The sequence below is a fragment of the Galeopterus variegatus genome, unplaced genomic scaffold (genome assembly GCF_000696425.1).
Source record: "Galeopterus variegatus unplaced genomic scaffold, G_variegatus-3.0.2 Scaffold1597, whole genome shotgun sequence".
Taxonomy (NCBI): domain Eukaryota; kingdom Metazoa; phylum Chordata; class Mammalia; order Dermoptera; family Cynocephalidae; genus Galeopterus; species Galeopterus variegatus.
Genome location: NW_007727708.1, coordinates 265,628 through 279,480, shown reverse-complemented (window position 1 = coordinate 279,480; position 13,853 = coordinate 265,628). Strand labels below are relative to the sequence as shown.

General features: G+C 37.7%; 1 protein-coding gene across 1 annotated transcript in view; it reads left to right on the top strand.

The window, feature by feature from the left end:
- Nucleotides 1–6,205, top strand: part of BLNK (B-cell linker) — a 78,394-nt gene extending 72,189 nt beyond the window's left edge. Inside the window, exon 16 of the mRNA XM_008577886.1 lies at nt 5,829–6,205. Within this exon, the coding sequence (XP_008576108.1) occupies nt 5,829–5,948 (120 nt within the window). The 3' untranslated portion in view covers nt 5,949–6,205. The remainder of the gene's footprint in view (nt 1–5,828) is intronic.
- Nucleotides 6,206–13,853: the final 7,648 nt, after the last annotated feature.

Sequence of the window (13,853 nt, the reverse complement as noted above, 5' to 3'; positions counted from 1 at the left end):
ACCGGGACCGGCAACGGGATCGCAGCCCTTGGTGATGCTCCCGCGCCTCGCTCAGCCAGTGAGCGGGAACCGGTCTGTATGTGGGATCTGAACCCTCGGCGGGAGCGCCACCGCGCTTCCCAAGCGGCGCACTATAGCAGTGCGCCACCGGGCCGGCCCTTTTTCATGTTTTAACAACAGTAATTATTGCCTTTTCATTTCTGGTTGTTGCACTCCCTTAAGCATTTCTTGTAAGTCTGGTCTAGTAGTGATGAATTCCCTCAGCTTTTGCTTGCTTGAGAAGGTCTTTATTTCTCCCTGTTTCTGAAGGATAGCTTTTCTGGATAAAGTATTCTTGGCTGACAGTTATTTTCTTTCAGGGCTTTGAATATATAATCCCATTTTCTCCTGGCCTACAAGGTTTCTGTTGAGAAATCTGCTGATAGTCTAATGGGGATTCTCTTATATGTGACTTGACACTTTTCTCTTGAAGCTTTTAGAATTCGCTCTTTGTCTTAGACTTTGACAACTTGATTATGATGTTCCTTGGAGATGATTTTTTTGGGTTCAGCCTAATTAGGGACTTTGCAGCTCCTGAATCTAAATGTCCATATCTCTTCTAATACTTCAGAAGTTTCCAGCTATTATTTCATTAAATAGGGTTTCTGTGCTTTTCTTCATCTCTTCTCCCATTGGAACACCTATTATTTGAGAATGTGTTTGCTTAATGGTATTCCCTATGTCTCATGGGCTTTCTTCATTCTTATTTCTTTTTTTTTCCCTCTGACTAGGCAGTTTCAAAAGATCTGTTTCAAGTTCAAAAAGCCTCTCTTCTGCTTGATCTAGTCTTTCGTTGAAGCTCTCAATTGTATTTTTTATTTCATTCATTGAATTCTTCAACTCCAAGATTTCTGTTTGTTTGTTGTTTTTTATATTGACATCTACCTCTTTGTTAAATTTCTCATTCAGATCACAAATTGTTCTCTTATTTCACTGAATTGTTTGTCTGTGTTCTCTTGTATCTTGTTGAGTTTCCTTAAAATGGTTATTTGAAATTCTTTTACAGACATTTCATAAGCATCCCTTTCTTTGACATGTTACTAGAAACTTATTGTATTCCTTTGGGTGTGTCATGTTTCCTTGCTTTTACATGTTTCTTGTTTCCCTACATTGATATCTGTGCATCTAATGGAGTAATTGCTTTTCCCAATATTATAGAGTAAATTATGTAGAAATGACTTTTTCCTATATTTTGGTCCTAGTGTTGGATATGTTGCATTGGGTTTGGTTTTGGGTGGACTCAGTAGCATAACCTCTGTACAGTTTCTTTGGTTATAATCCTCTTCAGCTATGTCTGCAAATGCTTGTGGCCTAGACTGTGGAAGTTTGTGTCAACACTGACTTTGTATTGCTAAGTCAGAAACACCAGGCAGATTTTTGGGCCAGGCATGTGTGGATGCAGAGGGCTAACTGGCTGTTTGGTAGTCTCTCTGAGACAAGAGTCACTGCCCAACTAGGTATCAGGCAAGGTATAGGCAGGCAGCACTGAGGTTCTCTCTCCCAGGGGGTGGTGCACTGCCTAACCAGCTTTTGTGCTGGATACAGGTGAGCCTAGGTGCAGGTTGGTGGCGGGGGGCTCAAGTGGCTCTGTTAAGGCCTGTCAGAGGAGTGGATGACACTGCCTGGGCAGGATCTGGCATGTGCAGGTGCAGCAGGGCCAGGTGGCTCTATGGAGGCCTGCGTGAGGAGGCAAAGCCACCACCTGATCTGCTGTCAAGCAGGAAGCAGGTGCACACAGGTGTAGCAGGTCCCACCAGCTCTGTGGAGGGCCACCAGGTGGAGGCAGAGCTACTACCTGATCCACTTTCAAGCAGAGATCAGGCATGCACAGGTGCAGCAGGGACTGGCAGCTCCATGGAGGGCCACCCGATCAGCTCTCTAGCCTGGAGCAGGCCTGCAAGGGTGCAGGAGGGCCCAACAGCCTCGTAGAGGACAAGATGGGGGCAACACCACTATCCAGTCTGCTGTCAGGAAATGGGTATGCATGCACCAGTGCAGCAGGGACTAGCAAATCTATGGAGGGCCACCAGCCCAGATGTTGTCTGGAGTAAGACTGCGAAGGATCAGAGAGGCCTGGCAGCTCTGTAGAGGCCTACGTGGAGACACACTTTAGCAATGGGATCAGTTTCAAGATGGCACTATACTGTACCCACTTAGGTTGGGAGGGTGGGAGTTGCTCTCCTTGGGCTTCTACTATGAGGCCATGCAGCTCGGTTTGGGGCTTATGAAGATGGGGGACTCTTCTGTGGCACTGATTGCTGGTGTTTGTGTTGGCAGTGGAAGTAGCTTGGGTTTTTCCAGCTTACCTTTTCTCTGCCTCACTCAAAGCTGGTCCCTGGAGGTAGAGAGAGAAAGTCAGAGGCAGAATGCCTTGCTCTGCCCTCTATGATCTATTGCTTTGGTCTCTTTCTGTGTGGGGGACAAGCACTAGACACCTCTAGTACCTGCAATCACAACTCAGTTTCAAAGTTCGGTGGTCTGGGAAGGACCCAGAAGAGATGCAGAAACTTGAGTTGAAACATTAGACTGTAGCCCTTGGACCAGAATGAGCTTATGGGACTGCAGCAATAAAAAACAAACAAACAAAAACCATCACCTGGATCTTAAATATTAGCCAAATATTAACTTTGAAGCCTCTTTAATCTTGACCAAACTCAATGCTTATCATACCTCAGTTTAGCCAGCCTATTTCCTATAAATGAACCCCAAAATATGAGCTGGAGTGATCCATGAATGGTCAGAAAGGGAGTGATACTTGTTCTGGTCTTAAACAATGGGCTGAATTTGAATAGGTAGGACAAAAATTGGAGAGAATGAGTGGACAAGCAGAAAGAACAATCTAAGCAGAGAAAATAGCATAGACAAAGTTCACATTAAGAAATACTTATTTTTAAGATTCCTTAAGAAAAAGCTACTCCCATTCCTAACCCAACACTTGCTAGAAAGTGTTTGAATTGATAGAAAGTGTCATAATTGCTGAAGTGTCTGTCTTCTCCCTTGGATAAGGCCAGGGACTTGTTCATCTCTGTATTTCCAGAACCAGAGCACAACGGCTGGCTTTAGTGGATACTCAATAAATACTTATTAAATGAATGAATTGATTTGTTGATTGAGTGATTACAGGCAGGAGAATAGTATTGGTAAAACAAACTGAAAAGATCTTATATGTTCTTTATTTTGCTTTTTAAAATAACTGTGTTGGAAAAAACACGTATAGAACTTACCATTGTAACAGTACTGAACTGTACACTTAAAAATGGTTAAGTATGCTTACATTGTTGTGAAACAGATCTCCAGAACTTTATCATCTTGCAGAACTGAAACTCTATATCCATTAAACAACAGCTCCATTTCCCTCATCCCTCCAGCCCCTGGCAACCCCTATTCTACTTTCTATTTTTATGAATTCAAGTACTTTAGGTACTTTAAGTACCTTTAGTACCTCATATAAGTGGAATTATACAGTATTTGTCCTTTATGAATGGCTTATTTCACTTAGCATAATGTCCTCAAGGCTCATCCATGTGGTGGCATATGGATCTGAGAACACTGATCAAGACCAAACCTGGGTCAAGAACTGCCTGCTTTTCTTACTCATAAAAACCTTCATTCTCACTGAAAGCTTTATCTTTAAAAAAAAAAAACTTCCTCAGTGGTAATCAGTGATAGAAGATGGTGATGATACTGGTGGGATGTGACTCTGGAAGGATGGTTTCATCCTGAAGCGTCCCCAGGGGTCTAATTCTCTAGCTCTTCTCTAAGAGGTTTAAGGTTGGGCGAGGGAGCTGTCCTATTTAGAGGTCCTGAAATTTTCTTACATAAATTCTGAGCTATCAGAGGGGCTTTGGACTTCCTTGTTCTGCTAAAGAAAACTCTGATAAATAGGGATTCCTCTTGGCCTAATGAGTCTTCATCCCTTTCTCAGAATTAATAAATCAGAACTTTACCCTACTCCCAACATATCCAGCCTACGGATATCAAAATAAGTAGTACAGCGTATTATTATAATACCCACTGGAAGTACTGACAGTCAATTAAACCTCATACTTAAATTATCCATAATAAAACAATTATGTCTCCCCTATTCTGAATATCTGAATGGAAAATGAAAATTTTGGTTACATGATGTCAACCAGGGGATTTTCTTTTAAGGTCCATGTATCTATATTTGTGTTTGTGTGTATATGGGTAGAGAAAATAACCAATTGATTAACGTTTTAGCTTTCTATGCAGCTGTTTTGGCATTGTGTGATACAGTATGGAGTAATTTTACTGTTTGGACAGCTGTCTGCTTTATTTTATTGGCCATGAGATTTTGAGTTATTAAACATTTTTTTATGTCCATGTATGAATATCTCAAATACACTGAATTAATGTAAGCAGAAAAAAAGAACTAAAGGAAAACTGCAACTAACATGCCACTTCTTCTTTCAATTAAATCATAACTATGCTTCGATGCCACTCCCTACTGTAAATATTTCAATCCCCAAACACTACAACAAGGTAATACTAAAAAAAAATTCAGTAAGTAGATGGACAGAGTGAGATATTTGTTTGTGTTAGTAACTATCTCCTATGCTTCCTGAGTTCAAAACACACTGTTCTGTTGGAATCCACTTCAGTGAGGTTGTGCTATTTCATTTCCTGGGTCTTTAGTCTATAAATTTAACTTCCAACTGCATTTGGTTTAACAACATGCTATGCCAAACAGAATGTCTTGTGGTATTTATCTTAAAAGAATTTCATTGGCAATTGAAAGAGGACTGAATAATTGAAGAGAAAGTAAGGAATATAGACTAAAGGTATTTTCAGGTCCCTGTGTCTCACCTCTGCTTCCTGACCTAATATTCAGATAGCCAGTTACCTAAAAGAAAACTGGAATTTCATTTGAAAAAGTTGGCCAATATTCTGAATATTTTGTTTTATTCAATTTGTAGATATTTGAAAGCCATCCAAACAATTAATAAAGGCTTTTTAAAATTTTTGTTCCAGATGTTTGTCTTTATCTGAAAAATTTAAAAAGATAATAAAATAATTGATAATAATTGCTAAGTTCATGGCACTGTTGCAAAACAATTAATCACTTTAAAAAATTATTCTAAATGCACTTATTTTATCATTGTAAACTTGTAGCACTTTTGTATACTCAATGTATTTCATTTCATTTATTTTATCTTTCATTTAAAACTTTGATCATTTTTCAGAACAAAATTTGTCATAATCTTTAATTAAAACCCATAGACAACATAGATTAAAACATGGAAAAGTAAATATGTATAGTGAGAGCCTAGCATGAAATTTTATTATTAATTAGGCAGAAAATAAAAACCAAAACCAAAACATAAATATATCTAGGAAATAACTTCTTCCTGGTACTAATAAAGAATAAAGGCTAATTTATTACCTTAGTCCTTATATTTAAGATATGAGCAACATAATGGATAATCTATGTTTTGTAAAGAAGGCAGAAAAATTTATTATATATTTCACATTGACACTAAGTAAAAAGCAAATATTAAAATATTACATCATAACTCAATGAAGTAATTTCTCTAAGTTGTTATGCTAATGGAGGCTATCAGTGTGTTTTTAATATTACTGAATATAGGAAAGTCCAGAATCTGCCACCTCAAAGATTATAGCCTTTGTTAAACTAAACTTTTAGGGGCAGAATGTCATCTGGGACCTAATAACCTTTACTAATTTGAGAAAGTGGGAGAAGATAGGAGGAGTGGAGATTGAATATAACATAAATACCAATGTTTAATTTATCTGTTTTCTTCCTCTAGTACTTTGGAAGCGTTGCAGAAATCATCAGGAATCATCAACATAATCCCCTGGTTCTTATCGACAGTCAGAATAACACAAAATATTCCACAAGACTGAAATATGCAGTTACAGTTTCATAAAGAAAAAAAAGGAGGTCAATATCATTGCTTCAGACATTTTCCCCAAGTTTCTTTTTGAGAAAAGTCTCAAAGCTTCATATTTTGGATTATGAATCACTAGCAATAAAATAGAAGATGGAGGCAGCTATTGAGGTGGTCATCCATGTCTTTATGAGAAGCTCACATGGACTTGTTCTACCTATTGTGTGACCCAATGAGCTGTTAATATCTGGTGAGATATTAATATTCCCCAAATAAATGTCTTTATTTAAAAGAAACAGGTGTAAAGTATTTTCAATCATGTAAAAAAATAACACCCTATTTTCAAAATAAGAAAATACTATTGGATAAAACGATACTGCTAGAAATTTAGGCACCCACAATGGTCACTGTTGCACTAATGTCAATGCTTAACAATTATTTCTTGGTTAAAATTTTAATGTGTAGAAAATAAACTTATAGATAACGCATGATATTTGCAAGTACAGACAAGGGGGATGTAAAGGCTTCTTTTTGTGAGTGCTCCCAACCATGGGATGTATATGGATATGAACTTTCTAGAAGTTCTTGTTGGGGATTATGTTGTTAGCTTTGCTTATTGAAGATATACCTCTTTGATCTGCAAAGCTATTAAATGAAACCTAAACTTGATATGAGGTTCAGAGTGGGATGAAGGCAAAAATAGACTAAAAGCCAGTTTCTAGGGAAACATCCCACAGAACCAGGGCAGAAAAGCAGACATTGATGACACTAGGGAATAAAAGAGATACCACTGTAAGCAGCCATATCCAAGGTCCTAGACCATCCCAAATATGTATTCTACTTTGTCATATCAAAGCTTTTTTTCCCACTGTACTTTAGACAGCACTGAAATGATAATGTAGCTAAGTCTAATGATTAAATGAGGAACACACTTAATCACTGAATAAGATAATCTCTCAATGTACTTTGAAAGGCTAGAAGGCAATTGTTTCAGAGTAACTCACAAACTCACTTGTAAAGATAATTGTATTTTTAAATGTCATGTACTTTCATGATACCTACATTATGGGTTAAATTGTGTCTCCTCCCCCCAAAAAGATATGTTGAAGTCCTAACCTCCTGTACCTCAGAATGTGAACTTATTTGTTTTTTTTTTTTGTTTGTTTGTCACAAACTCACTTGTAAAGATAATTGTATTTTTAAATGTCATGTACTTTCATGATACCTACGTTATGGGTTAAATTGTGTCTCCTCCCCCCAAAAAGATATGTTGAAGTCCTAACCTCCTGTACCTCAGAATGTGAACTTATTTGTTTTTTTTTGTTTTGTTTTGTTTTTCCTTTTTTGTCTTTTTTCGTGACCGGCAACGGATCGCAACCCTCAGTGTTGCCCCCGTACCGGACCGGGACCAGCAACGGGATCGCAACCCTCGGTGTTGTTCCCACACCTCGCTCAGCCAGTGAGCGGCCGGTCTGTATGTGGGATCCGAACCCTCGGCGGGAGCGCCGCCGCACTTCCCAAGTGGTGCACTGTAGCAGTGCGCCACCGGGCCGGCCCCAGAATGTGAACTTATTTGGAAATGGAGTCTTTACAGATGTAATCAAATTAAGATGAGGTCATTAGGGTGGGCCCTAATCCAGTGACTAGTGTCCTTATAAAAAGAGGAAATTTGGACACAGACACAGACAGGCACAGAGGGAAGACTATGTGAGGAGATACCCATGGAGAATGCCATGTAAAGATGGGGGACTGGAGTGAGGCATCTACAAGCCTAGGAGCGCCAAAGATTGCCAACCAACCATCAAAAGCTAGGGAGAGGCAAGGACGAATTCCTCTACAGATTTCAGAGGGAGCATAGCCCTTCTAACACTTTGATTTTGGACTTAAAGCATCCAGAACTGGGAGGCAATAAATTTCTAAGCCACCCAGTTTGTGGTACTTTGTTATGACAGCCCTAGGAAACTAATATAATATTTATGTAAATATATTTTTTAACAATGAAATCAGGTATACATAGATGTTGGAAATTTTGTGTGGAAAGCTTTTTTCACCTTTTAGAAAAACAATAGAATCATTTAGAACATACTAGAAAGGATACTTCACAATTTAAAGGCAACGGGAATAATCTTTTGTAAAGCAGAGCATCCCTTTGTAGTATGAAGTATCAGCTCTCTAGTTTATCAGTTTTTCTCAGTGTTCTATGGAATTATTTTCTACTTAAGTAAATCCTCATTAATTCCTTCTGCTACCACAGTGACTCTGGCTCCATAACAACCTCTTTCACTCCATCCCCACTCTTATCCCCCAGGTGGCCTATTTGGTAAAGGAGCATAGCCATAAGATTATACTAATCCAGTCAGTTGATATTCAGTGCTGCTGAGGTAGATTTGTTGGAGCAGCGGCTGGGAGAACTTCTGGGAGATAAGTTATTCTCTGCTGAGGGATCCTCTCTTCCCCAATGTTTGCAGAAATACCCAATCCAACTGCAAAGGGTCAAATATGTCCCCAAAAAGTTCATGTATTGGAAACTTGAACCCCATTGTGACAGTGTTAAGAGGGTGGGAAATCCAATTATTGTATTTGAAAGGTGAGGCCTTTAGAGGTGATTAGCTTGAGAGGACTGTGCCCTTATGAATGGACTGATCCATTCTGGGAGAAGAAAGACTGTCCAAGTTTGTTCAAGTGGACAACAGCAATGGGAAGGCTAGGCCTGTGGCCATCAGAAGCCTGAATTGTGCTACAGGTTAGCCAGGACAGTGGTTTAGAGACCCTGCACTCTGGGAGCTAAACTACTCTTACTACAACTGGGACAGGCTTGTCTAAAAGGGAGTCCCAGAGAACAAACTGCAGCGAAGTAAAACAAAGCCATGAGACATTATCTTATAGCACTAAATTCCTATCATTCAAATGATCTTAGCGTTCAATATAACTCAGCCTCTATTTCTAGGTAACGTTGCATGGAAACTGCTAAAAGACCTGCCTCACAGCAAGGTTAGTTGCACAGAATGCCCTTGAAACTTAGTGGTTGTATCTAACCACAAGGTGAGGCAGTACCGGCTTCAGATTCAGACAGGTCTTGGTATCCTAGATTTACCATTTATCAGTAATGTTATTGGGCATGTTTCTTACCGGTCTAAGCCTCAGTTTCTACATTTGTAAAACAATATCTTTCTGGTAATGATATGAGTTAGAATAAGCTAGCATACGGTAAGTGCCAGACATTTAGTTGTGTCTAATGAACATTAATTCCTAGTCCCCTCACCAAAAACTTCTTTGCAGAGATAAAAAGCAATCTGTGGATAACTCCTCAAATAAACCCACTTATAAATATTTTTGAACATTTAATCATTTTAATTGTGTCTCAGGAAAATCCCAAAATATTTTCTCTACATCTGTGGTGCTTAATCTTTAATAGTTGCAAAATTCTTTGAGAATCTGATGAGAGCTATGGGCCTTTGCCCCAAGGAAAAAATTGCATTTATGTATATACACAAAATCTCACATCAAATTTCATGAGATTCCTGGGCCCTTAAGGCTTATCCATGGACCAAGGGTCCAAAGATCCAAGGCTAAGGACCTTTGCCCTACATTCTTTTTAAACTATGATGTATCAAGATGAACATACTATTCTACTAACGAGGAATGACCCTAAAAGCAATTCTTTCATTAGATGAGAATGGGGATATTTCTGTACTTTAGCACGGGGGCTTTGGAGTAAGTTGCCTCAGTTCTAATCCCAGCTTCACCAGTAACAGATTGTATGAATTTAGGCAAGTTATTTGTCTTGGTTTCTCCATTTCTAAAACAGAGATGATAATGCAGCCTACCTCATGGTGTGTTAAATGGGTGTATTAAAAACTGAAAAAGTTCAGAAGGGTTAATTATTATTTTATTCAACCAGCTAACATTTATTGACCCTGTTGTGTTTTCGTCAGTATGTATGTCAGGCACATGAAATGCAGAGATAAAGAATCTGAAGTCCTTGACGGTATTTCAAATAGCCACTCAAATATCTTTTAAAATCAGACATTTTATAAAAATATCAAACAGGATTTTATCTAGGAATTATTGTAAAATAATGGCCTACAATTAGAAAAATCCTTGAAGAAAAAAAATGTAAGTAGAATAAAAGTAACTAACTACTAACTACGTAACTGGTGTCTCAACTGCAATGTCTCACCCTTTTTCTCCCAAACAAATGTAGAATTAAAAAAAAAAATCTTATCTGTTATCTGCCCCTTACCTATAAATGGGCCACTTAGGCCTAGGTTTTAATCCTGCTGGCTCTGACCGTTATTAGCTATATGACCATTGACAAGTTACTCAGTGAGCTTGCTTTCTCATTTCCCTTGCAGAGTTTTTGTGAGAATAATATGCACAAATACACAGACCAAGTAGGTCTCAAGAAATAGTAAAGCTGAAGTCTCAAATGCCTCACTGGAAGTCTAGAGGTAAAGGACACAATTTGAAGATTATCACAGTAAATCTGCTGTGAGATGTGGGCTTAAACTATGGTAGTGACCAGGGTCCTATAAAGAAACAGAAGGGAAATGTCTAAGGATAAACACGGTAAAGTTAATTGACTGCATATGGGGGAGAGAGGAGAAAGATAAATCCATACCAATTGCGTTGTTTCAAGCCTGGCTAACTTGAAGAATGGAAGTGCCTCTGACTAAGGGACAAAAGTCTGAAGAGTTGACCTGTTTACATTCTTAGCCATGTATTACTAAGACAAGAGTCTCAAGGGCAATTCCTTGAAGAGAATGTCAGAACAAGCCAGAGAACTTACATTCACATACAGACATTAATATGAGGAAAAGTTATTGTAATTGTCTGGTAAGAAATCTTAGAAGGTATTCTTCTGGAGAATGGGGGAAGGGCTGGCATTAAAAGAACTGTATTAAATGTTAACACGGCTACTGATTTTCATTTTTGTTTGGTTTTCATGATGACATAAAATAGTAGTGTTTTACGAAGACTTTTCTGACAGTAAAGGGATGCAGTTGAAAATGGAGAGGCTAGAGGCTGAGTGGCCATTGGATTAACCCATGCCTGAGTGCTGAGGCTGTAGACTAGTATAACAGCATCAAGAAGGGAAAAGGAAGAAAATCTAGAAAAGGACACTCCAGGACTTGGAGGTTAGCATCACGTTTTTAAGATTCATCTGTATCATTATGTTTATAACTAGTTCATTCCTTTTCATAGCTGAGTAGTATTCCATCATATGGATATATTAGGGCACTTCAAAAAGTTCATGGAAAAATAGAATTAAAGGATAATATGAATGTTTCCATCAATTTTTTGAAGACCCCTCATATATCAATTTGTTTCTCCACTCACTTGTTGATGGGAATTTGGTTGTTTTCCAGTTTGGGGCTAAACAGATGAGCTGTTATGCACATTTCTGCAGAAGTCTTTGTGTGGACCTATGTTTTCATTCCTCTTGGGTAAATACCTAGGAGTGGTAATCCTGGAAATTGCATGTTAAACTTTATAAGAAACTGCTAAAATGTTTCCAAAGTGAATGAAAGATTTGACAGTGACACCCGTAATGCATGAGAGTTCAGTTGCTAAACATCCTAATCAGCACTTGACGTTGTCAGTCTTTAAATTTTAGTCATTCTACCAGGTATGTAGGACTAGCTCGTGGTTTTAATTAGCATTTTCTTGATGACTAATGATATTGAGCATCTTTTCATGTCTTCTTTCACTTCTTTTTTGAAGTGTCTGTTCAAATCTTCTGCCCATCTAAAAAAAGTGGGTTGTCTTCTTTTTATTAAGTGGTAAGAATATATTTTCTAAATACAAGTCCTTTGACAGATATATGTATTACAAATCCTTTATTTTGCTCTCCTTGAGTAAACCCTACTTAACTATATGTCATTCATTTTATATAGTGCTAAATTTGATTTGCTAATATAGTGTTAAGAACTTTTGCATTTACATTTATAAGGGACACTGGGCTGTAGTTTTCTTGAAATGTCTGTTTTGTCAGATTTTAGTATCAGGATAATGCTGGACTCATAAAATGACAGGAGAAAGGCTCTCTTCTCTGTTTCTGAAAGAATTTGGGTAGTATTGATACTATTTCTTCCTACTATGTTTGATAGAATTTACCAACAAAGCCATCTGAGCTGTCTGTAGTTTTGTGTGAAGCTTTTTAATTGTGAATTCAATTTCTTTAATAGATATAGGTTATTGTGATTTTCTATTTCTTCTATGTGTTTTGTTAATTTGTGTCTTTCAAGGAATTTGTCTATTTCAACTAGGACACCAAATTTACTGCCATAAAAGTGATGATAATATTGTAATATAAACCTTATAAGAGCTGCATGATTTGTTGTAATAATCGCCTTCACTCGTGATATTGGTATACACTTCCTCTCTTTTTCTCTTGATCATCCTAGCTAAAGGTTTATCATTTGTCTTGATGTTTCCAAACAGCCAGGTTTTTGTTTCATTAATTTTCTCTATTGTCTGTCTGTTTTCTACTCATTGATTTCCACAGATACTTTTATTTCCTTCTTTCTAGTTATTTTGGGTTTAATTTGCTCTTCTTTACATACTTCCTTAAGATGGAAACTTACATAATTGAGTTTAAAACTTTATTATTTTCTAATATAAGTATTCGAGGCTGAAAATTTCTCCCCAAGCATAGCTTTGGTGACATACAACAAATTTTTATAGTTTTCTCATTTTCAGTCAGTTCAAAATATTTCCAAATTCCCTTTGTGATTTCTTCTTTACCACATTGGTTAATTAGAAGAGTGCTGTTTAATGTGAAAATATTTGGGACTTTTCCAAATACTTTTCTTAAACTGATTTTTAATTGAATTCTCCTGTGGATGGAAAACATACTCTGCATGAATTCAATCCTTTTAAATTTATTGGAAATTGTAATAATCTAGTGGATGTTTCTTATGCACTTTGTAAAGGCACATTCGCTATTCTTGGGTGGAATATTCTATAAATGTCATTTACTTCAAGTTGTTTGATACTATTGCTCAAGTCTTCTAGGTCCTTACTGATTTTTTGCCTAGTTGTTCTGTCAGTTACTGAGAGTGTTGAAATGCCTAACTATAACTGTGGATTTGTTGTTTCTCTCTGTAGTTCTGTCAGTTTTGCTTCATGTATTTTGAAGCTTTTCTATTATATGCATAGACCCCTAGTTGTTCTGTCAGTTACTGAGAGTGTTGAAATGCCTAACTATAACTGTGGATTTGTTGATTTCTCTCTGTAGTTCTGTCAGTTTTGCTTCATGTATTTTGAAGCTTTTCTATTATATGCATAGACTTTTATGATTGTCATATCTTCTTTATGAATGGATCTCTTTATCACTGAGATATTCCTCTTTATCCCTGGTATATTTTGTTCTGAAGTTTACATATTTAATCCTCTCAATTTCTGCCTCTTAGTGGATATGTTTATACCATTTATATTTAATATAATTACTGATACAAGGGTACCTCAGAAAATTTGGGGACAACTAGAATTGAAAGATAATGCAAACCACACCAAGGTCAAGGGTTCAGATCCCCATACTGGCCAACTACCAAAAAAAAGCAAACAAAAAAATATATAATACAAATCTTTCCATGAACTTTTGAAGTACCTTCATATAATTGGATTTAAATCTACCATCTATTTGTTGTCTATATTTTTCCACCTGTTTTTTGTTGTTGCTTTGTGCTTTCTGTGGGATTGAGGTTTGAAAATCTATTTTATCTTCAATATTGACTTAGTAGCTACACTTTTTTTTTTTTTGTCTTTTTTCGTGTCCGGCAATGGATCACAACCCTCAGTGTCGCGCCCATACCGGACCGGGACCGGCAACGGGATCGCAACCCTCGGTGCTGCGCCCGCACCTCGCTCAGCCAGTGAGCGGGAACCGGTCTGTATGTGGGATCTGAACCCTCGGCGGGGGCGCCCCCCCCCCCCCCCACC